Source organism: Callorhinchus milii, unplaced genomic scaffold, assembly GCF_018977255.1.
Source record: "Callorhinchus milii isolate IMCB2004 unplaced genomic scaffold, IMCB_Cmil_1.0 Scaffold6, whole genome shotgun sequence".
In the NCBI taxonomy this organism is placed as follows: domain Eukaryota; kingdom Metazoa; phylum Chordata; class Chondrichthyes; order Chimaeriformes; family Callorhinchidae; genus Callorhinchus; species Callorhinchus milii.
In genome coordinates this window covers 28103553-28125750 of record NW_024704747.1, presented here as the reverse complement: position 1 = coordinate 28125750, position 22198 = coordinate 28103553, and the positions used below count along the sequence as shown (strand labels likewise).

The following is a 22198-nucleotide window of genomic DNA, read 5'->3' as shown; positions in this document are numbered from 1 at the left end:
CAGAACAGTTTCCTCTCGGGCAGCAGATTCATACACTGGAAGGCTGTCATTAACTGACTGGGTCTTTCACGCAGGAAGCCATCAGCTTTAATGAACAGGTCTGCAATCAGTTATGATCTGCAATCAATTATGGTTAGTTTTGTTGCAATGCTGCCCGCAAAAATCTTTAATTAGAAATTCAAGAGAGATTAATGGTTTGAACCTGTTTGTATAAATGAAACTGGACAAAATAACCAATGGGCAGAGGTTCACACTGTAATGAACTCGTACTCTGTCATGTCACTTTGTTTTCCTTCCTCAGTGCAAAGCTAAATCAAGAAAATATATTTGGGATTGTTCTACCTGTGTCGAATGCCATCAGTCCCTCTGTGATACAGCCTCTGAAATGAAACACTACTGTGGCAACTCGCTCAGACAAATACACAGGGCCATTTTCTGGGAGTACGAGTACATTATAATGAGCTTTCTTTCACAGCTCAAGGATTTGGAAGCTATTCGAAACAGAGTTCTACTCACTATTCCCAAAGCTGCCATTGTTGAGGCAAAAACATTGAATACGCAGCAGCTTAAGAAATATGATCATTTCTCATCTATTTCAACCAAATGAATTGCACAAAATCTGAATGCGCAGAATAATCGTTCGACAAAGTCTTCCTTTGCAACGCCTTTACCATTATTCAAGCCCAAAGATAATAAGCACTTCAATAAGCAGTAATAGAGCAGCGATAATAAAATGACGTAGACATTAAATTTTCTTGTTGCCTCTTCTTGCGGTTGGTTTGCTCTGGGTTCCTGTCAAACAGGCACGTTAAAATAAACAATTTTATGGAGATGGAGTTAACCTGTACTCGCTTAGCAAAGTTATCAAATTAAAATAATTTATTTTAATCGGAGTGGATCATCGGTTTTTCCTTTCTCCTGAGCATAAAATATAACTGGAAGAACTAGTACTATAATTGATGGTTTAATGTAGCAATAAAATCAGTCAGAATGTTACAGCTCAGAAATAGTGCTTTAAGTGAACATCTATAAAGCTGATGTAGAATAAACTGTTGAAATCTGTGTGTGCGTGCACATATATATATATATAAATGAACATACATACAATATATAATACATGCACACACACATTTTCATATAAATATTTTCAGGAGAGATCAAATCAAAAGGTCCATTATAAATCTATAATTCCTCTATAAGGCTTTTCATAATCCAGTAGAACCCAAAGAGATGAATTCTAAAGACGGAACAAATCATTCTGTGGTACATCCTCCCATCACTAACATTATTTTGCTTTACCTTCCAACAGCGTCCCAGAGATGATAAAGAAAATCCATAACAATTTAGATGGAGGTGGCCACCCGGTAACCTGCAGTTGGTTATTAGACCATCAATGGTTTACAATGCCCAGTGAGTCAGGAAGCTTTAATTGCAACCCAAGTCAGAGCAAAACAAAATAGTCCAACTTCCAAACTTAACCTTCTTTCTCTCAGACACAGCGATTGAAAACTGTTACATTCCTACTGCACAAATATTCATCAGTCAGGTCTCTTCATGTTTTAGTTTTGTAACTAATGGTGCATTATATTGCGTGTGGAGAGGTGCAAGAATAGAGACTCCATTTACAGTTTTCACCTGAGGGACTTGGCTGAATATCTCTTTTTTTCTGGCTAATCTTGAATAATAATCTTTCCATTTGATGATCACAAACAGACATCTCAAAGCACTTCAGAGTAGTTAATGTTAAGTGTGGCAACAAGATATCTGTGGGCAAAAGCAGCAGGCAAAAAATAAATAGTGCTTCTAATCCGTTTGTTAATGTCTGGATCAGAATCACATGGCCTCATCATGGCCACTAGTTGAGATGCTGACGTTGCCCAGGACCAGAGTTCTGAGTCAGAGTTCCCAAGAGAGCACTGAAGATAATAGGAAAGGGGTGGGGGGAGGAAATGGTTTCAACATAACAACAGCAACAATTTACACAACATTTACACAGTGCCTTTCATATTGGGAGGATGTCTCAAGTGCGCTAGACAGTCAGGGGTTTGGACCCCGAGCTGGGGGTCAGGATCAGAGGGGGTGGAGGACAGGGAGGTGAGGGTGAGGAGAGTGACCGAAGGCACGGTCCGGAGACGAGGTTCTTGAGACGGGCCTTGAAGGAGGCGAGGGAGCGAGTCAAAGGGACCATGGGATGGAGTTCCAAAGGGTGGGGGCAGAGAGGCTAAAGGCCTGAGGCTGAATATAGAAAGACATTCACATTCTTCAGAGCAAGTTTTAGAAACCTATGGCAGGAAATGTGAATAGGCCACAAATAAACAATAGAGGCTCAAGGCTATAGCAACAGTGATTAAGTATCAGCCTTCTTTAATAAAGCAGGTCTCGGTGGCAGAGCTTTTCAGGATTAAGAATGCTTCTCCCTGTGAAACGACAAATTTTGTTGCCTGCTGGAAAGGGACTACTACAAGAAATGTATTTAGTGTGGGGAATAGGTTTCTTGACCTTTAACTGAATCCAAATCTAAATTCGTGAATGCTTTTTCAAAGTATAACGTCCCATTTAAATGCTTAAAATGTACTGTTCCACACAAAATAAATCACCTAAATATCCTTTCATCTGAAATATATTCTCAAAGGTATAAAAGGTTTTAATTTAGAAGCTCAAGAATGGGACAAATATTCTTTGATGAAAATGTACTGTTCCACACAAAATAAATCACCTAAATATCCTTTCATCTGAAATATATTCTCAAAGGTATAAAAGGTTTTAATTTAGAAGCTCAAGAATGGGACAAATATTCTTTGATGATGTCAGTCAAAGAAGTTTAGTAAAACTGTAATATTTACTGGCTTAAACGATTATACTCGGGAATAAAATAACTCATCTTTAATAGCAGATTTTGCATCAACCATTTTGACTATTAAAATTAGCTTACACAGACCCAGAAGGAGGTGTTGAAATTATAGCACAACAAACATCATTTAGTCATTTTGAGTTCACATTAACTTGGCACTGAAATTATACTCTGGAAACTTGTATTCAGTGGAGTGAGACAAAGAAAGGCACTGGAATTTATATTTGTGAGTTTATGTAAAATAACTCAAAAATAAAATTAATCTCTAAAGCAATTAGACCAAACGATATGATCTGTGAGAATTAACATCTAATGTAAACATAATTAATACCTTTCTCTCATCCCTCCCGAAATAAGCACAAACACACAAACCTGTTAATTACCTAAAAAAAAGGATCTGGAACGCAGTCACTATGGAAACACAGAATATTTGCTGTTGAGGTGGGAGAGGGGCCTGGATTCCTCAGATTATTTTAAGGCCTTTTGTTACAAAATCTACAGATCAACAAGCTCATTTTCTTTGCTTGGAAAACAAAGCGGATTAAAAATTTAACAACTCATCAACTGCTCAAGTCACAGACACAGTGTGCTCAGTCCCTAGTGTGACTTTGTAGATATAATGTTCTCAATAAATTTTTTTAATTTACACGAGTAGCATAAACAGATGGGCGCACAAGCAACTCTTTCAGTTGACATGTTGAGCATTGTGTTGGGTCTGCATATACATCTGTATATCTGATTAGTTATTTTCTTCAGGCAATCAGCTATACACCACCTTCAAGTCTTCTGTCAGACCAACCACAAACCGGTGTTGTTGGAAGTGCGTCATTCAGATGAAAGATTAAACTATGTCTGAGTTTCTCTTTCCCAGTGCCCTGGCCAACAATCCCTTGGATAAAATTGCTCATTCACTCCATGGATGTTTGTGGGACTATCAAAAGCTCCATTAAATTTGAAACGAAAAGTGCTTTTTCCACTTCCACTATGGATGAAACTATCAAACCACGTCTGATATGATGTGCAACTGCCCACTTTGACTTTGTTCAAAGGTGAAAGAACATTTGGATTTGTTTGGAAGCTTCTGGATTGTACACTGCTGTGGGCTGCACTCGCTTTGCAAGTGAGAGACATGAGTTCAATCCCAGGCAGAGGGCGAAACCTTGGGGCAAGTTTCCTTACTCCACACAGAGCCTAATAATAATCCCTCCACAACCAAAAACAATAATAAATTGGCATTTTCAATCCGTGACTGTCTGTGGGACATCGCTGTGCGCAATTGGCTGCCGCGTTCGCCCACAAACATAGTCAATTCACTTTACAGTGTGTTCTGTGAAGCGCTTTGGGACGTCCTCCCGACGTGAAAAGCGCTATATCAAATGCAAGGATTATTATTATTATTACTGTTTATTACAGATTATTATGACACTAATTTAATAAATCCTGTTTTTTGGCAAACACAAGAACAGTTACACCCTACTTGTTTCATCAAACAAATGTAAATGTTACACTTTCCGAGCATACCAAATTTATTTACATTGCTAATGTAACAAAAGTAGATTGCCTTTCACAACAGCTTTTATCCATCCCATTATTATTAAACCACAGTTAAAGTTTGCAATTCTTTCTAAAGAGAAAGGCTTCACCAAGAATGAACAAGGCAATAGAAACTTTCTGTAAGTTTTACTTACCAGTTGCAAAACAAGCATAGTCTTCAGAGATTCCATTAATTGAAAATTGAGAGTTTAACAAGTTACACTCGCATTGAACCATCAACACCAATCATTTCATATTATTCCTCCAATTGATGACAAATCCCCTTTCCTGTTGATTTTGCTGACAGCTGAAAACTGTGAGAGTACGGTATTCACTGATTTAAAAAGAATCAAATATTTGAAGCACTGTTTGTCAACGTTGTTTGATCCCAAGCAAGAATATGTAGCAATAAACCTCATGAGAACAATGCAATAAGTTGTAGATGTGGCCTCCATCAAGCAGAGAAGCCCAGTCTAGCAGAAACTTATCCAGATGTCACTGCAAATTGCTCAGCAGCAAATGTCACTTATCCCATATAACTTGATGCAGTTGTACTTGTGTTCAGTCACAAAGAGGGCACTCATTAACGCCAAAAGATATCCAAGAGTCCCGTCACATAATTTAATTCATCTCAGTTAGACCACCCAGCAACATGTAGAGAAACAAAATGAGTCAATATTTCACTGTCCCAACCCTTTCCAAAACATTCAACATAGAACAAGGTACCATTTTGCTTTTATTTTAGACCTCACCAGATCAACCCAGAATCTGGTTACAATCCAGACAAAGCACGAACACCCCATTTCAATGGATTCAGAAAATAATCAAAACCCCCAAACTCTTTCGGCCTTAATCCTAATTAGGATCTATCTTAGCTCCAGCTTCAGGACAACCCAAACCACTAGAAAATTTCTTCCAACAATTAAATCACAACTCGGCCTTAATTTGATAATGCCAATACAAGTTACTGATCGTTTCTGTTAAGAAGGGGAGTTGATAAATGGATTACATTTGTCTTCCCCAGGATATCACCATTAGCAGACTCTAATTGTGTAATTGTAACATTGTACAAATGCTTTTTATATTGCACGAGCACTGTTATCTTCCTATGGGGTTAAAATGATATTGTGTCAGTCATGGTTAGGTGTCCTGCAGATATCACAACATGTGGGGCAGCAGAGCTTTACTTAATGTTCTAACAATGTCCTTTTGCAATTATAGAAGTGTCATATCTGAGGACAAATCATGTCAATCTGACAAATGAAAATTCTCAGTCTCACATATATCTTACTTTGTGAAGCACGTACATCAGCCATCCAGACAGTGGAAGCAGAGTATTTGCCTCCCAACCTTAGATGGGTTCAGTTCAGTCACTCAAAGCATTTTACCTCAGGTGGCTTTTGTCAGTGGTTCGCATAACTACCAGAAGAAATACTGAATGCAAGATAACGCATACAATCTCAAGGTAGGGAGAAGGAGCCTTTGCCCTACATGAATTGTACCCTATGCCAGACATTTACAAATTGTTATTCACAACATATATAAACTTTACCTTCTTTCAGTCATCTATTGAGAGGTACAGGCCAATAACTTTTAATTGATCTTTGAAATAGTTTATTCAGTCTGATAATCTCCACACTCATACACCCACGCGCACACTAATATAATGGTAAGCAAACTATTTACTGGGTAGAATTCAGAATTGTAATTCTAGTCTAAGTTGTTTGGTAGAATAATAGGTCTGAAGGCCATCAGCTGATATTTTACTGTCAAAATTTTGAATCCAGTGTTACTCTGCAGTTTGCCTTATAACAAACTGCTATAATAAATCTATTACATGCTTTCTGCAGTCCATATCTAAGCTCTTAAATGGAAATGTTGATCCTCCCTAAGTGTATTGCAAGGTTAACTGCAGTGAATTCTTCGGTAACAGATCAAATTTACTCAAAATAGATATTTAATTAGGATAAAATAGAAACCCAACGAAACCGTTTGACACAATATGTTGAAGCTCGAGAGATAATGGGATGGTTTTCCAGGACTGCCCAGAAGAAGGTACTTTTGCAACCAATTTTTATTCATTTGAAAAGAGAAATGAATCCTGCCAGTTTAACAGCTTAATAATCCAGCCAAGTCTTTAGCAATTCTTAACTGAATCCAGCACAGGGGCTCTCTCATTCCACATCCTTTCCTCGGAAAGGTTACGTGAACACAAAGTGTTGGGAACGAAAGTGTCACGACTTGGGTCAATATGTGATGCTCTTAAAGCAGTTACTGAGTTCCATTTGCAAGGAAAGACCTGAAGTTTTAGATTGTTGCTAACCTGTGCTATGTTTTACCCGGTGTTGATTGATCCTATCACTGTAAAGGTGTGTCCTACTTCCAGCTGTGTCGCCCTTTACCTTTCATTCATTCCCCTCCAAGCAATGTTCATCTAAGATTATACATTTTTTAAAAAAAAAGTGCTTAAAGTGCACGTTTTCTTCATTTCTGAAAACAGATTAATTGAAAATCTAAGGTTTTTCGAGCTCTAATTGATGATGGTACTTAATAGACAACTCTTTTATCATATAAATGTATTTTTAAATTGCATTTTATTTTCGTCAAATTTATGTATTGCAAAACAAACAGCATCAACTTTGTCCACAGCATCATGAGGGATATTAGTGTTGAATTATAAAAAGGTACAGAATAAAAGATTTGGTGCTGATTATTAATCATTGACTTTTGGAAGGTTTCTAAACAATGTAAGCTGTCCTAAACAAAATTAACTGAGTGTTTGGTTGCATCTGAAGGTTGTTTGAAAATAATTTGAAACAATTTATTCTAACCTTGTAAACTGGACAGGCCTGAGAACATTTAAGAGAGCATGTGGGAGTTGGAGCCGGAATCGGTTTATATTGCTATATTGAGGCAGCAACAGTGTAAATTAAACTGCTCAAACCTCCTTCTCCAGGCAAGTGATAGAGGCACAAAATAACAAATGTTCAGGTCTGTATTTGTTGGACATTGCAATGCATCTAAATTTATTTCACAGCGAGTTCTCGAAGATCGACTGTTTTATTTGTATCAATTTATTCATTTACCAGAAAGTTGGAACCCTTTCAATGAAAAAGCTAATTTCCTTTTTATTTATTCTTCACATTAATTGCAGAATTTTCTAAACCATATAACCTGCCATAATTTGTTTGAAATTGATTTAATTGTTTAAAGTTATGTTTAAATTGTTTGACATTGTTTGTTTAAATTGTTTAAAGTTATGCAAATAATCTGATATATGAAGGAAACAGGTTTATGTTACAAGATCAGCAATATCACATCCTATTTATGTTACATTAGCATTATGAGGAAACGTAGTGTTATATGTCTCTACATTAATGGTTCTAGTTATAGAGGACTGCCTGAAGCAGGGATTTCTTTATACTCTCAAGAAGCCCTCAGGTTGAAATTCAAACACAAAATCAAAGTGACAAACTGTTTAAAATAGATGTCCAAAGCTTACACCTGCTGTCTGAACGCACTGGTAACAGTCTAACTTTAAACTGCAGGGCTGAAATATGCGTCACACATTTTATTATTTTTATTTAAAATGAGTAACTATGATATAATCCCATTCGTCCACAAAATATAGTCAATTTACTTTACAGTATATTCTGAGATGTCTCAAAGATGTAAGGCGCTATATCAAATACTATATATATAGTATATATTATCTCTTTCCCACTGTTCTGAGATTAAAAGGCTATCACATCACCTGCCTGTTTTGGGGTCTTGCTGTGAATTTGTTTCCAAATCTTCTGAAGAACTATAATACAGTTTTGATGATGTGACACATGTACTATTTAACAATCTGCAATAGTTAATTACAAAAAGCTGCTTATCATGATCGAAATGCAAGCAGACAGGGTGGAATCATCATTTATCTCCTGATACCTACCTTCAGCATTAATATGCTGCAATGCAGCTGCACTGTTTTTGAGAATGTGATAATAATATTCCTTGCATTTGATAATAATAATAATAATCCTTGCATTTGATATAGCGCTTTTCACGTCGGGAGGACGTCCCAAAGCGCTTCACAGAATAGACTGTAAAGTGAATTGACTGTATATTTGTGGGCGATTTACAGTATTTAGTGTATTAGATATTCGTTTTAATTCAATTTTAAAAATCCTAATTTTTAGAGTACATTCATTGTAGAAGTCAAATGGTTATTCTGAGGTTAATTCTAAATAAAATCATTTTTAAAAAAAACATTTCAAAATGACAATTTTAAGTGGCAAAATATTGAAAGACATGCATCTCCTGGCTGAAAATGTATAAATGCACATTTTTATACTGATGTTGACATGCATCGTGCAAATACTTTACTTATTCCTATTTGTCATCATGAATCTAATATTTCAGTCAATAGGTTTAGGGATTTTCGATCGAGGCCCATCGGAGATTCTGCTTTGGGTGAGAAGAATCTGTTCAAACATTTGAGCCGCAATTCTAGCTGTCTAAATGTGGTGAGCTTCAGCCATTGTTACAGTGCTGCGTAGCTAACAAAAAAAACCCTGACATCGCATCTGATACGATTGGATATCATCCTTGAGCTCATATGAAATAACTCTCCTTCCATTCCAAATTGCTGTCTTTCAGGCATCCTATGCATCTCATCACCTTCCAGTAATGGTAAGGAAAGCTCAAGTGCTTCTATTTACAAAAGGATTTACAGCCCTGACCATCAACTTCCCAAAACAGACTTAGCAGTTGTTTTCCCTCTGATCCATCCATCTCCATGAGTCCTGTTCTGATTTAACCTTTGGCTCCAGAAGGCAAGTGCATTTGTATAGTGTATCATTCCAACGGCTGCAATTTAGTGTCAAGGTTAAACAAACCTTAGTTGTTGACCACCCTTGGTTTAAGTTTTGTAGGTCACTCGTAGCGTCGTTTTCTCCAACCTCCATAATTTTATCTAAGCAACGGTAGCATTGCTCTATCACATTGAATCCTTGCCATTAGTCTTTGAAAATAATTCAGATGCCCCACAAGCAACAAGGGGCCAAAGTCACATTTTTTTCCCTTTGAATACACAGACTCCAAAGTTTTTTGTTTTCCTATGCTTTTAAAATTTCCTTTCAACTTCCTTTAAATTTGCAGATGTGTCCTAGTCAATATTCGATCATTTCTGTGATTTGCTACTTACCTCATTGTTTGTGGGGCATTGTTAGGGCAGGACTGACAGCCAGGTTTGCAATCATAACCTTCTCTTCACTTCTAAGTAACACTTTTGGTTAAATTCCTTGGGACGATGATGTGTTCAGGCACTAATCTATTGTTAAGGAGACATTCTGAATGACTGCTTCAGCATCAAATGCATATTATAAAGTTCAAGTGTTATTTTATTACCGCATCTTACGTTGGTAGAAGCTTTTCATTCTAAGATCTATCTTGTTGCAATAACCAAAGAACAATTCCCACTCAGCTTAATTGCAATTCATCCTTGTATGCAATGGTTCTAGTGATATTGCATCTACCATTCCAACAAGGTTATTTTCTCCTAATCAGTGTTTACTGAAAGCTTCATGGTAGCATTCACAAACGTGCTGAAGGTTAGTTTCCTAGGTATAGTCAGAATGATTCACTGCGGGCTTGTGGGGCATCTCCTGTCGAGGTAAGACTGATGATGATACTGTGGGAACATATGCCTCTGTGTGGTTTGTGCCAACTTTTATTAGGCTGTAACTTTGTTTTCAAAGGTTTGAGTGTTTTTTTCTTTTCTCCCTTCTCCAGGTGCCTCTGTTTGCTGCTTCTTCACTGTCTGTTGTCAGGCTGCCAGGTGGAAAAGCACAGCACGCTCACTCTTATTCAGTAATAATAATCCTTGCATTTGATATAGCTCCTTATCATGTCGTTGAGACATCTCAAAAGTATATTTTGTGGGCGAAACAAAAGATTTATTTTTTTAAATCTAATTTTCACTTCTGGGAGGTAATTGAAGCTTTGACTGACAAATGCAGGACTTAAGCCTGTTATGTAACAAAAGTGCTTATGACCCCTTCTCCCCTCCCACCTCAAAACAAATTCTCTCTCATTTCTGTCTCACTATTCTCTCGTTAAGACTCAAAGAAGCTACTGCTCTTAGACATGTCCAATTCTGCCCGCCTGCATGGTATTCAGGTCCAATAGATGCGTGACAGCAGGATGACACACACAAATTTCTAGTACTATACACTGGAATTTGTTTGACAGCATATTGTTGGATATCTACTGCTCTGTACATAATTAAAATAAAATAGAATCTTATATTTTCTAAAAATAGTCATCCTGCCACTTAAAATTCATATTACAAAAACACTTACGATCTCAACACATATGCTAACACATTCTTCTTTACTGAATTCACCATTTGAATGAAAAATATTTGCTTGTTACAAGTCTTTACAAAGTCAATGATTCAGCATCAAAATGGAATGAGAACGAACATTTGTACACTGTAGTATAATCAAAGAAGAAAATTCACTTTTTAAACTGCCAAACTCAGGAAACAGTGCAGAGTTATCTTCTATATTCAAAACTGCTTTGGAAGGTTAAACATTTTAGAATAAAGTAATGTGGGAGGATAGTGCACATTAGGTCATTAGTGATTAAATGTAATTTGCAACAATACATGAAATTGTGATTTTATCAGATTTGGAGTGTATATTTCAAAATCATATAATTGCCTCTGGCTAAAATGCATATAAATGACCAAACAGATATAAATAAGCATTCTCATTTTTCAAAGCATCAAAGAACTGACAAGAAAGACATACTTGAGACGATATTCCAACATTTTTATATGTACGCTACAATTTAAATATTTGGGTTCAATCCTGTCCATTTGCAAAAGGGAATAAAATAGTGCTGACAGGATTTAGGTTTACAGGAAGCATAATGGAGAGCTTTTAAGAATAGAAGTAAGATTTGCATCTCAATTAATAAACATGATATTTTCGATTAGCCACTTTTGTAAAGAATCAATTACCTCATTACAGAAATCTTCTCAGGTATATTTACAGGAAAACTAAGATGGAATTGTGTTCATTTTCAAATATTACTGAGGTGCCTTGAGGATTTCATGTTCAAATGATACGCTATTTTGCCACTAATAGTCATTTCTATTTTCCGAACAATTGGCTGATAAAGTAATTTAAGAAATATGGAAAATATGATGTCACTGTTTGAGTTACCAAGGCAACAAGTTAGTGTTCAGACATCACCATTAGACAAATCCTCTTAAATTTAAAGTAGTTGGAAAAGTGCCAAGAAGCTGAACACTACAGGTATTTACTTTCAACAGACTTGCAGGTCAAATGAACATTATATAATATATGCTAAGCCTGGTTGTAAAAAGTACTGTGTCCAATTGTAATTTGTACTCAATCAAGTACCATGAAAGTAATATAACAGTGTAAGAACAAAATGCAGTGTTTCTATTCCATACTTTAGTTTACTATAAGAAACTGATGTTAGAAGAGGACTTTTTAAACCATTAAAAGATGAACTTGCAATAATATTATTTGGACAGTATATCAGATTATAACACAAATTGATTATTTTAAGACTAAGATTTTTTTAAAAATAAAGAACTATGTAGAATGAGAAACAGGAGCAATAATTGTTTCCAATACAATTCAATACAGCTACGTCCAATAATGCAAAAACAAGTTCACCTTGAAATTCCTTAAGAAAAATACTAATAAAAGTTTCTTAATTTGTCATTGTTCTCAGGAGTATCACCACAACCAGAAGAAAGCCACGCAGGTCTGGATAAAGGTTTGCAGTCAATAAGCTTATTATTGTGAATGGTTGATGCCAGCTTTAGTTTCACGTGAGCCACCAAATCACAGCCAGAGCTGTTGTGATGCCATTCAAAATTGCCATGTTGTAACCCATGTGGAACGAATGTCCTGTTAATTTCCTGTGAACAGAAAATGGAAACTTGTAAGCATTTAACCAGCTTTAAGCATATCAATGGTATAAACAGATAATCAATTGATCCTTAGTCTGTGAAACATCCACAAACGTTTCCATTTGCGCTTTGTTTAAAAAAAAAATTTGATCATGAGAAATAAATTAGGTAACATGGTCAATTTAGGCATCAAAACTGTTTTCTTTTGATCAATGGAGTGCCTGACACAAGTTAAGACAAAGCTAAATATACATATGAGGGAGGAATCCCTAATGGTTTGGCTTCTGCCAAACAACTGCCGTGTTCTCCAGTCATAAGCACCAGCATGTGCGTCAGCATTCTCAAAGTCTTAGAAATATGGGTGATATCAACGTGGTACTTAATCCCCTCATCTGTCTAACAAATGTTAAGAACATTTTCAATTTAAAAGATTAATCCTCATTGAAAACATTCTTGTATATCTCAAGACATTTCACCCGACTAGAAGAAAAGCAGATATCCTGTGCCTGCCATAATCAACTGCTGTGTGACTGTTCTAAGAAACATAATTTAGCTTGTTTTTGAAACCCAATCCCTACTGACTTTCCACATCCACAGCATATTTCACGAGTGAATTTAAGAAGCCCCCATTTGCATTTATATAGCGCCTTTCACATTGGGAGGACGTCCCAAGGCACTGGACAGTGAAGGGTTACTGTAATTTGAAGACTGGTCTCTTAGTCAGAAGTGTCACACTATGGAAAAATTACAAATGATTAAACTTAGCAATTGATCATTTGGGAAATTAAGTAGAGAATCGACCCAAATTCTTCAGAATAGGGCCTTACCCTGAAATGTTATTAAACAGAAGACTTGTACAATAAATTAGATTCTGGGGAGGGGTTACATTTCTTCAGCATTTTCAATTTACGGCAAAGGAAATGCCTGAACAAAAACAGTGAACACAGATGGTTCAGACAATTTTCAGCGTCATTCTAATTTCATTGTAATCCAAAATATCAGCAACTGTGCCTAGAGGATGTCACAATATCTTATTCTGGTAACTTGCTGAGGATTACACTAAGTGAAGCACAACATAATTGCATGTTCAACAAAGCTCCTGATCGGTAAGCACAGAAATTGTTTGTTGCGCAAATCTAGTGTTTAACCCTTTAGGGAACATAGAATTGCTGACAGTTTGAACGGTTGAAGAGGGAAAACATCAACAGTCAAAAATAATCCACAACTCAATCTCATTTATGTTGCATTCCATTCCATCAGAATTGAGACACGAGACGACAACAACTTGTATTTATAAAGTGCCCTTCATTCGGGGCAGCATCTCGGAGCGCTTAACAGTGGCGGAGTCTCACGCCAAGCTGGAGGGAAGGAGGAGGTAACTGTAACCACAGTCGAAGAGGAATATCTTCAGTCATCATCTAAAAAGAGGGGAAGGAGGGGCAAGGTGGAGGGATTGGGGAAGAGAGTTCCATAACTTCAGGGGTAGTGGCTGAAAGCACGGCCGCCGATGGTGGAGCTGAGGGAACGAGGGACAAGCAGGAGGCCACAGCCAGCCGAGCTATTATCATCAATTAGAACATGATGGATCAGCATCGACTGCTACAGAACTGGAAATGTATTTTCCAACAAGCAAGTTCTTGAAATAAAATTAAGATGCTTAAAAAAGCGATGCTACCCCGAAATTAAGGCCCATTTCATTGCTGCCCCTTTATCTTGCAACATCAGTTCAGCTGTTCCCAAGTAATTAAGAGGTTATCGGTCAACACAGCCAACAAATTGATTTTTTTTTGCCATTGGAACATTTGTGTAAATGTAAAAGTTCATTCCATTGACACAAAAGAAAATCAGTCTGACCACAATTCATATTGTTATTTTATTGTATCACAGTATGTGGAAGTACAATTCCAACAATAAAAGTAAGCTGAAAATATTCACTTTTATTTTTACAATATTAGGTTGCATGACACAGCACAGCCACAGGCAACTGTAACAAACACAGATGTCAGACAAGACTGACCCTGGCAGTTGCCAGAAGCACAGGATGACCCAGAGAATTTGTATAATTGCCAATAGGCAAACAGATTTCCCAAGGCCTAATGCATGCTTCAACAACCCATTGCTGGTTAACTCAGTGCTTAAACTTCTATATGCAAGAAAACAGTTCCATTGTCTCGGGCAGATCTCCGTATGTTGAATAAGCAGTGATCTCAGATTCACTGTAACTCCCATATTTCAATCTCATTTCACCCATGATTGCTTTCTGAAATGCAGCAGTATCACAGAAACTAGATTAGCTGTGCGAGTCAGGCTGGCTCAGCGGCAGCGCTCGCACCTCAGAGTCAGAAGGTTGTGGGTTCAAGCCCCAAATCGGTACTTGGAATCAAATAATCTAACCTGACACTCCAATGCAGTACCATCCTTCAGATGAGACCTTAAACCAAGGTCCGTCTGCTTGTTCAGGTGGACATTAAAGCTTCTATGGTACTATTCGCAAAGAGAAAGGAGTGTCTATCAATGTCCTGACTACTAATCCCTCAAATAAAATTGGTCACTCACTCCATGGCTGTTTGTGGGGCATTGCTGTGTGCAAATCGGCTGGCGCCCGCAAAATACATAGTCAATCCAGTATATATTTACAGTATATTCTGAGAAGTGCTTTGAAATGCCTTGACACCGTGATAAGACGCTACATCAAACACAAGGATTATTATTCAAATAAGAACCACTTTCTTTTAAATTCCAAAATTGAAATTAAAATGCTCCCTGTGGTCACCTGTGTGCTGAAATTAAAAATGAAACTCCGAGGATAATAGGTTCTACACATATATTTTGAAAAATGTGAAGAGCTAACTTTGGAAAGCAATCTATTCAGAAGTATCTAAAATGAGAATACGACAGCTGTAATAAGCGCTACAGAGCTATTTAAAGGACAGAACTTGGACACTTCCGTCTGGATTGCCAGCTATTTAGCTACTATTCTGCAGCTATTTGCACAGCTATAAAAGGAGAAGACAGTATTTAAGACAACACTTTGAAGAAGTTAAACATTCCCAGATTTATAATAATCGGTATTGAATGGTAATGTGCCACCTGCTGGCATAGAACTGGTTATTACACATTTTAAAATTGACACTGGTAAAGATATACCAGCGAAAGCCACCAGCAGAACCGGGGCTTTTGAGGATAACGGTTGTGCCTTTTTCATTCGCATACGCATCTACTTTGTATTGTTTATTCTAATCTAACATGAATCCCAAATATTTTGTACAATTAGTTTCTCAGCAGTATATTTGAAAAGTTTAATTTCTTCATATTCTGGTGCTAGTCTGATCAAATGCCTTTTTTTAATTCATATATATTCTGGGTTTTAAATGTAGTTCATTCAAAAGCCATACCATCATTAACATGTTATAGTCTATAACTGTTGAACAATTTAGATATATATCGCCAGATTTTGAGTGTCAGATATACAGTACCTAGAATTTCCAGCAGACTCAGATTTGTAAACAGTCTGAATTTTGACAGATTGTGGCTCTATTACTTCAAGCACCAAGATTCTTTGTTACACTGTACACAGAATGACTCACTGGAAAAAAAATCTCCTAATGAGGAAAAATGTATCATTGCAATAGGTTTTATTGACATGATTTGATTACGACTTTTTCCATTAACCGAGAAAGCTCTTCTCACAGACTAGCTGATTAATTGCGGTTCTAGGACTGGGATAAACAGAAGCCCCAAAACCACTTTGTGGCAAATAATTTTTCCAGACTACAGCAGCATGCGGATCAATTATTAATAATAAAATAGCCCTCGCTGCGGAGTCCTGCGACACTCCTGCACATGCGTATGACTGCACGAGCAAAGTGTGGCATGCATGCACACCAATCGAAGCAGAAGTAGCCAGCCACATGGAGCAGGAATTAATGCAACCACAGCCACCAAAGCTAATAGGCAATCGGACTGACAAAGCAAAAATAGACATGCACAAGCACCTATCTGGCAGACTGCATGGCAACTGGAAACATAACAGACAAGGCATATGGGGTGGGGGGGGGGGAATCCAGATATTAGGATGAATAAGAATATTGTAAGTAAGGAAATTTGGGCTAAAAGCAGGGGGAAGGTTTACGATGATTAAAAGTTCTGGTTTTGGATGGTGCTTCATTCATTCTTCCAGGATACATGTAATTTTCCAGGTAACTTTAAATTAAGATTTCTACATTTGAATTAGTGGTAGGAATGCAGGGCACTGAAGATCTACATTACAGAACAAAATTTCCTTAAGAAAGGCCTGGGTTTAGGGTTGAAGTCAAACATTGTTTTCAAAAAGTACTTACCAGGTTTCAAGACCTATGTACATTTTATTTTGGACCAAATAGTTTCTTTAAATAGAAAAATGGTATAGACTTGTTGTGTATGATATTTATCCTACAGGGGAAAATGACTCAAATAATGTCCCAGCATTGCATATTTGTGTTATTGTGTTCCGGTGGACAAATATCATACCCAACATGAATGCAAACACAAATAAATGTAATTTTGTTTTAGATCAGAAATAAAAATTAAAAGTAACATGTTTTATATGTGCTGATGGGATGAACCACATGGTGTGACACAAGTTGGGATAGATTCTCAAAGCAGTGGAAAGAAATAAAAATTGCTGCTGTTGCCATGACCACTCTAATTGGTTAAAATGAGTCTTCTGATTCAGAAATATCAGTATGGTTGGTAAGAAATCCTTTGGTGTTTGAAAGGAATACCAAACCCGACATAATTACACACAAGGGACAAAGTGGCAATTGCATTATGGAATCGGCTCCAGCCAAAAAACGGATAAGTTGCCTTTCAAAAGGCAAATGTTCTTTCATTATTGTCATGCTGTGATTGTGGAAACCATTATAATTGGGTAGTTTAGGTCACCGGCAGCATTGTTGCTAGGCGAACATCTGTTCACCAAGGCTCAGTTTTCTGCTGAAGCCAAGATGAAAGCGAAATAGCTAAGGTAGTTTAAACACTTGATCTATTCTGCTATCCCAAGTGACGAACTGAAATAATCCTGCAAAAATATTATTACCTACAAAAAACAGTTGCTTCACTGGACAACAATAATAATTGTTCCATTTGACATAGTGCCTTATCACATCACAATATCTCAAAGCACTCAATAGTAAATATAACTAAATTTAGTCACTGTATTTGTAGGTGAACGCAGCAGGCATTTTTCACGATAGCAATGTCCCAGTAACAGCCTGGAGGTGATTGATCAATTTATCTGGAGGATAGTTGCCCTGTTCACGGGGATCCTGCTCAGCTCTGAGGCGAGCCTGCTCACTTAAATGAGTCCCCAGGATATCAGGTAGTTACACATCTTTACCGAAGTGACTTCAACCCACATGAGACGTCCTCCCGACGTGAAAAGCGCTATATCAAATGCAAGGATTATTATTATTAGGTACCTCTGTAGCATCCTTTTGTTTTGCCCACAAAAATATACAGTCAATTCACTTTACAGTACATTCTGTGAAGCACTTTGAGACGTCTTGAAGACCTGATAAGGCGTTGTATGAAACTCAAGGATTATTATTATTTTAGTTTTTTCAAAAAATATTTTTTTCAGCTGCAGTTTATCCTAACGATCTAATGACCTTGCACTTGTTTGCTCTGTCGTTGCTCTATTAACTTCCCATTAGCAGGCGACAGGCACTCCGCATGATCTCCAGAACAGCCCAAAGGCTTCAATTTATATTCCATAGATTCCAAATTTTTACCAGTGGCATTAGCAAAATTTATCAGATTTGAAGTAGTGCGTAACAAGGGAACCAAGCTGATGAACAAACTCACTGGATAAGGTCACAAACAATTCAGGGCTTGCACAACATTATACAACAAACTAACCATACAAAATACAGCACAAGAATGAAGAGACAAAAGGTCACAAACTATGTAGAAGTAACCAAACAGTCTTATAGTTCAAAACTTAACCCTGTTCATGAAACTGTAAACATTAAAGTAACATGATACTCGTATTTATGATTCCTCACACAGAAAATTTCCCCATTTCGACTGCACTTTCGATTACCCTCTCTCGCCCATCTCAGTTTACTCGCTCCTCCAGGTTGGGCTCCTAGTCAGTTGTGTGAAGCTGTGAGATCCCCTCCTGGTATGAAAATCGCTATATAAATGATTTTGTTGGTTGTGACAATTGTGACTAATAAAATCATTTATTGTGTGCTCATGGGATGAAAAATCTAATAATGACTATTGTACATCATGCACTCTACACCTCTCAGATGCTTCCCGAGTCTCAATCGTGCCATCTGGTGGAGAAAATGTCTCTTTCCAACACAGCTCAACTATACCTTCAAACAGGCTGACTTGCGGAGAATAACGCTTAAGCCATACATAAACGTATCTGTAAACACTGCCTTCAGATGGACTAGTTACCCTTCTGTTCACTACTGGGGAGGGGGTAGCAAACAACTGAGAATACAGCATAAAGACAACAGACACTAGATACACTGACCATGACTGCAGTGTTATTTCAGTAATAAACAAGATTCTAGGTATTGAAGTTACAAAAGAAAATAGCTTCTTCTTTAACATGGGTTTCTAATATCGCACAATACTGAACACATCAGGAGAAAGGGCATATGAATTAAATCTAACGTGGTGTCACCATGCCAGTGTTTTCCCCCAGTTAAGTACTATTGTAAAAGGTTATCAAGATCAACATAAATCGTTGCTCATTCTTAGAAAATTCCAAATGGTCTATTTACAAATGTAATCATTTAGAATGCGAATAAAATTATTTGGGCGAAATATGTGCATTGAATCAGAAGACTGATTTAAATGTGCATTGGTCATCATCACTGCAGGGCTTCCATATGGTACAGCAAAGCAACATTTGATGCAAGTTATTCAGTGTAACCAAGGGTTTTCTTTTAAAGCTTCAATAAATTAAATTTGACTCATGACTTTATGGTCAAAAAGAACCGATGATGCATAGAACAGTACATACCACCTCAGTATATTTCTGCTCTTAAAAATCAATAATGCTGTAAAAACAAATTCCCACTGATTTTAGATCAGGATCTTTTTCCTCTAATAGTGATGTAGATGCAATTTTATTGTTGTACCAACTCATTTTTACTACACTTTTTGTATTGAATTAACACAAAACTGAGTCAATATGAAAAACAAAACATAATAAGATCCTCTCTGTGGCATGTCATCATTGACGTATAAAGGCAAGAAATGTGAATCAATTTCAGTCTCTGCTCGAAAATGGACCAGTGAAGTGCCAAGGACTTGATGGTCAAGCTTGCACTTACATATATGGTGCCCATTCATGCAGCTCTGTACATAGAATTAAATAGAAAAAATACAGCATGGTAACAGGCCTTTCAATCCTGTGAGTCCATAACAGTGTTTATACTATAAATGAGCCTCCAGCTTTCCTGATCCTCTCTCCTATAACTATTCCATTCTCCCTTCATGTATAAATCAAATTTCCTCTTAAACACATTGATACTTTGTGTGTCAGCTTCCAACAGTGAGTTCCACATTCTCACAATCTTCTGTGTAGTTCCTCCTAATACCCTTTTAGATTTGCTCACTATATTGGTTATTGATCTTATAACCATAGTTGAAAATTATTTAATTGTGAAGTGCGTTGAGACCTTACAACACATAAGGTGTCTTATAATGTGTATGCATACAATATTATTCATATCATATTCATTAAATAGCCAGATATACATCAGTTCAAAACATCACTGCGTTTGTTTTCCCCAATCGGCAGTGCAAGACTTACAGAAAAGTTTCATCAATCCAAATATATTGAGCTTCATTTACCTGAAACGAGCAGGTGAAAGGGGTGTTGGTGGAAACATTCCAGGTTCAAATGAATCAAAATAGGTCATTGTCCATGAGAAACTGCAGCATGACAGGCCAGCTATCAATGCCAAAATCAATGAACTCCAAAAGCCTAGAAGAATAAGAATCGTTCAGTTCTAAAGAATGTTCTCTTTGACCGAGCCTTCAGCTCCCCTCTCGACTCTCTTCCCCCTCCTCGCTCCCTCCCTTCCCTCCCCTCACCCTGACCATTTCCCCCCTCCCCTCTCCCTCCCTTCCCTCCCCTCACCCTGACCATTTCCCCCCTGCTCGGGTCATGACCCAACTGTGCAGCGCCTTGGGACGTCCTCCTGACGTGAAAGGCGCTTTATAAATGGGTTGTTGTTGTTGTTGAATGTCTAAATTAAAAGTTCTTGTGAATGGATATTAAATATAACTGAAAGGTGTGGATTTCAAAGTGACACTTACTTAATAAACCCATCTTGACACCATCCTCTTGTTTTTCATTATCAGCATGTAAATCTGCAAGTGACAACTTATGTTTAAAAAATACAGATAATTGAGTTTAAATGTTTCTAAAATTAAGACGTTTAGGTGAAACGGTACTTTGAATTCGGTTTACGACGACAATGCTAATTGATTGGAACATTTTGCCAACAAAATATAATCAAGTCACTTGACAGTATATTCTGTGAAGTGCTTCGAGACGTCTCAAACAAGGTGACGCTACACCAAAAGCAAGGATTGTGACTGATTGCACACAGAGGTGGTGGAATGGGTTGAATACCTTTCAAGATCACATACACCACGGCCAGAAGGAAAGAGGTGAAGGAAATCATAACGATGCAGCAAAGCATCGAACAGATCCGAGCGGGCCGCTTTTTAGTCTGAGAGTAAGCGTGCGTTTGCGACATCTTGCGTATCCTGCCTCGGCCTGTCGCGCTGCCGTCGTTCGTGACGCTTTCTTCCGGTGTGTAGTCGACCGCAGGCTCGTCCACTTCCATCAGCTCCTCCTCCAGCTGGCGGGTCAGCCCGACGTCGTCGCTGCCGCCTCCCGCGGGGGACCAGACGACGGCGGGAGACATCTGAGGGGCCGCGGGGCGCTTCAGCAAACGGGGCATTTTTTGTTGGGATGTCTTATATATATATTTATATATATATATAGATAAAAAATGTCGCCGGCGAAGCGAGAGACCCGGGTTCGATGCCCGGGCGGGGCAGGGCGGGGCGGGGCACGTCGGGCGAGTGTCCTCGCTCCGCGGTCGGGTCGGAATCCGGTTTGCTCGTCGGTTGGCGGATCACTTTTCGGGGAGGGAGGGAGTCGAGTCGGTCCCGTCCGAACGATATCGGGTCGGTTTGCGTGGGGACGTCTCCCGTCTCCGCCTCCGCCGCGGTACGGCCCCCGCGGAGGGCCTCCCGAGACGTCTCTCGAAGGGCGCGCGACACGGGCGCCGTATCAAACGCGAGGATTATTATTATTATTATTATTATTATCACTACAATAACTTCACAGGAGAGAGAGAGCGAGAGAGAGAGAGAGAGAGGAGAGAAAGAGAGGGAAGAAAAAAAAATGTACAACTTCCAGTCGAGCGCCGCCGCAACCGGAACAAGTTTCGGGGGTGTGTTTTTTTTCCGCCCCCACACACACCCCCACACACACAGAGAGGGGAAGGGGGGAAAAAAAACCCCCACAGGATCCAGAGAGAGTTCTTTCGCTCCTTCAACGGCCTTCACCGCGAAAGACGAGGCGACAGTTTGCCGTCAGCGCCGCGCGAGAGAGAGAGAGAGAAAAAAGAACCCCTCACGGCCGCCATGAGTCGAGAGGGGGGGGGGGGGGCCGCTCGCGCATGCGCCGCTCGCCGACCCGCGCTCTTCCTGCCTCTCCCGCTCCCGCTTCTTTCGGCGCGGCGCGCGCAACCGAACCTGCTCCGCCGCCAATCCCCGCCTCCCGCTGTGACGTCGGTCGGAGCGTTCCCTCCGCTCGCTCGCTGGCCGGCTCGCGAGGGCGGGGGCGGGGC

The 22198-nt window shown here is 38.5% G+C and overlaps 1 protein-coding gene across 1 annotated transcript; it reads right to left on the bottom strand.

Moving 5' to 3' along the window:
* Positions 1–11184: 11184 nt before the first annotated feature.
* arl6ip6 (ADP-ribosylation factor-like 6 interacting protein 6) lies at positions 11185–21300 on the bottom strand. Its single transcript, XM_007889929.2, has 4 exons — positions 20968–21300; positions 20649–20702; positions 20181–20313; positions 11185–12332 (listed from the first exon to the last, which is right to left on the bottom strand). The coding sequence occupies exons 1-4, from the start codon at positions 21263–21265 to the stop codon at positions 12239–12241; spliced, it is 579 nt and encodes a 192-aa protein (XP_007888120.2). The 5' UTR covers positions 21266–21300; the 3' UTR covers positions 11185–12238.
* Positions 21301–22198: the final 898 nt, after the last annotated feature.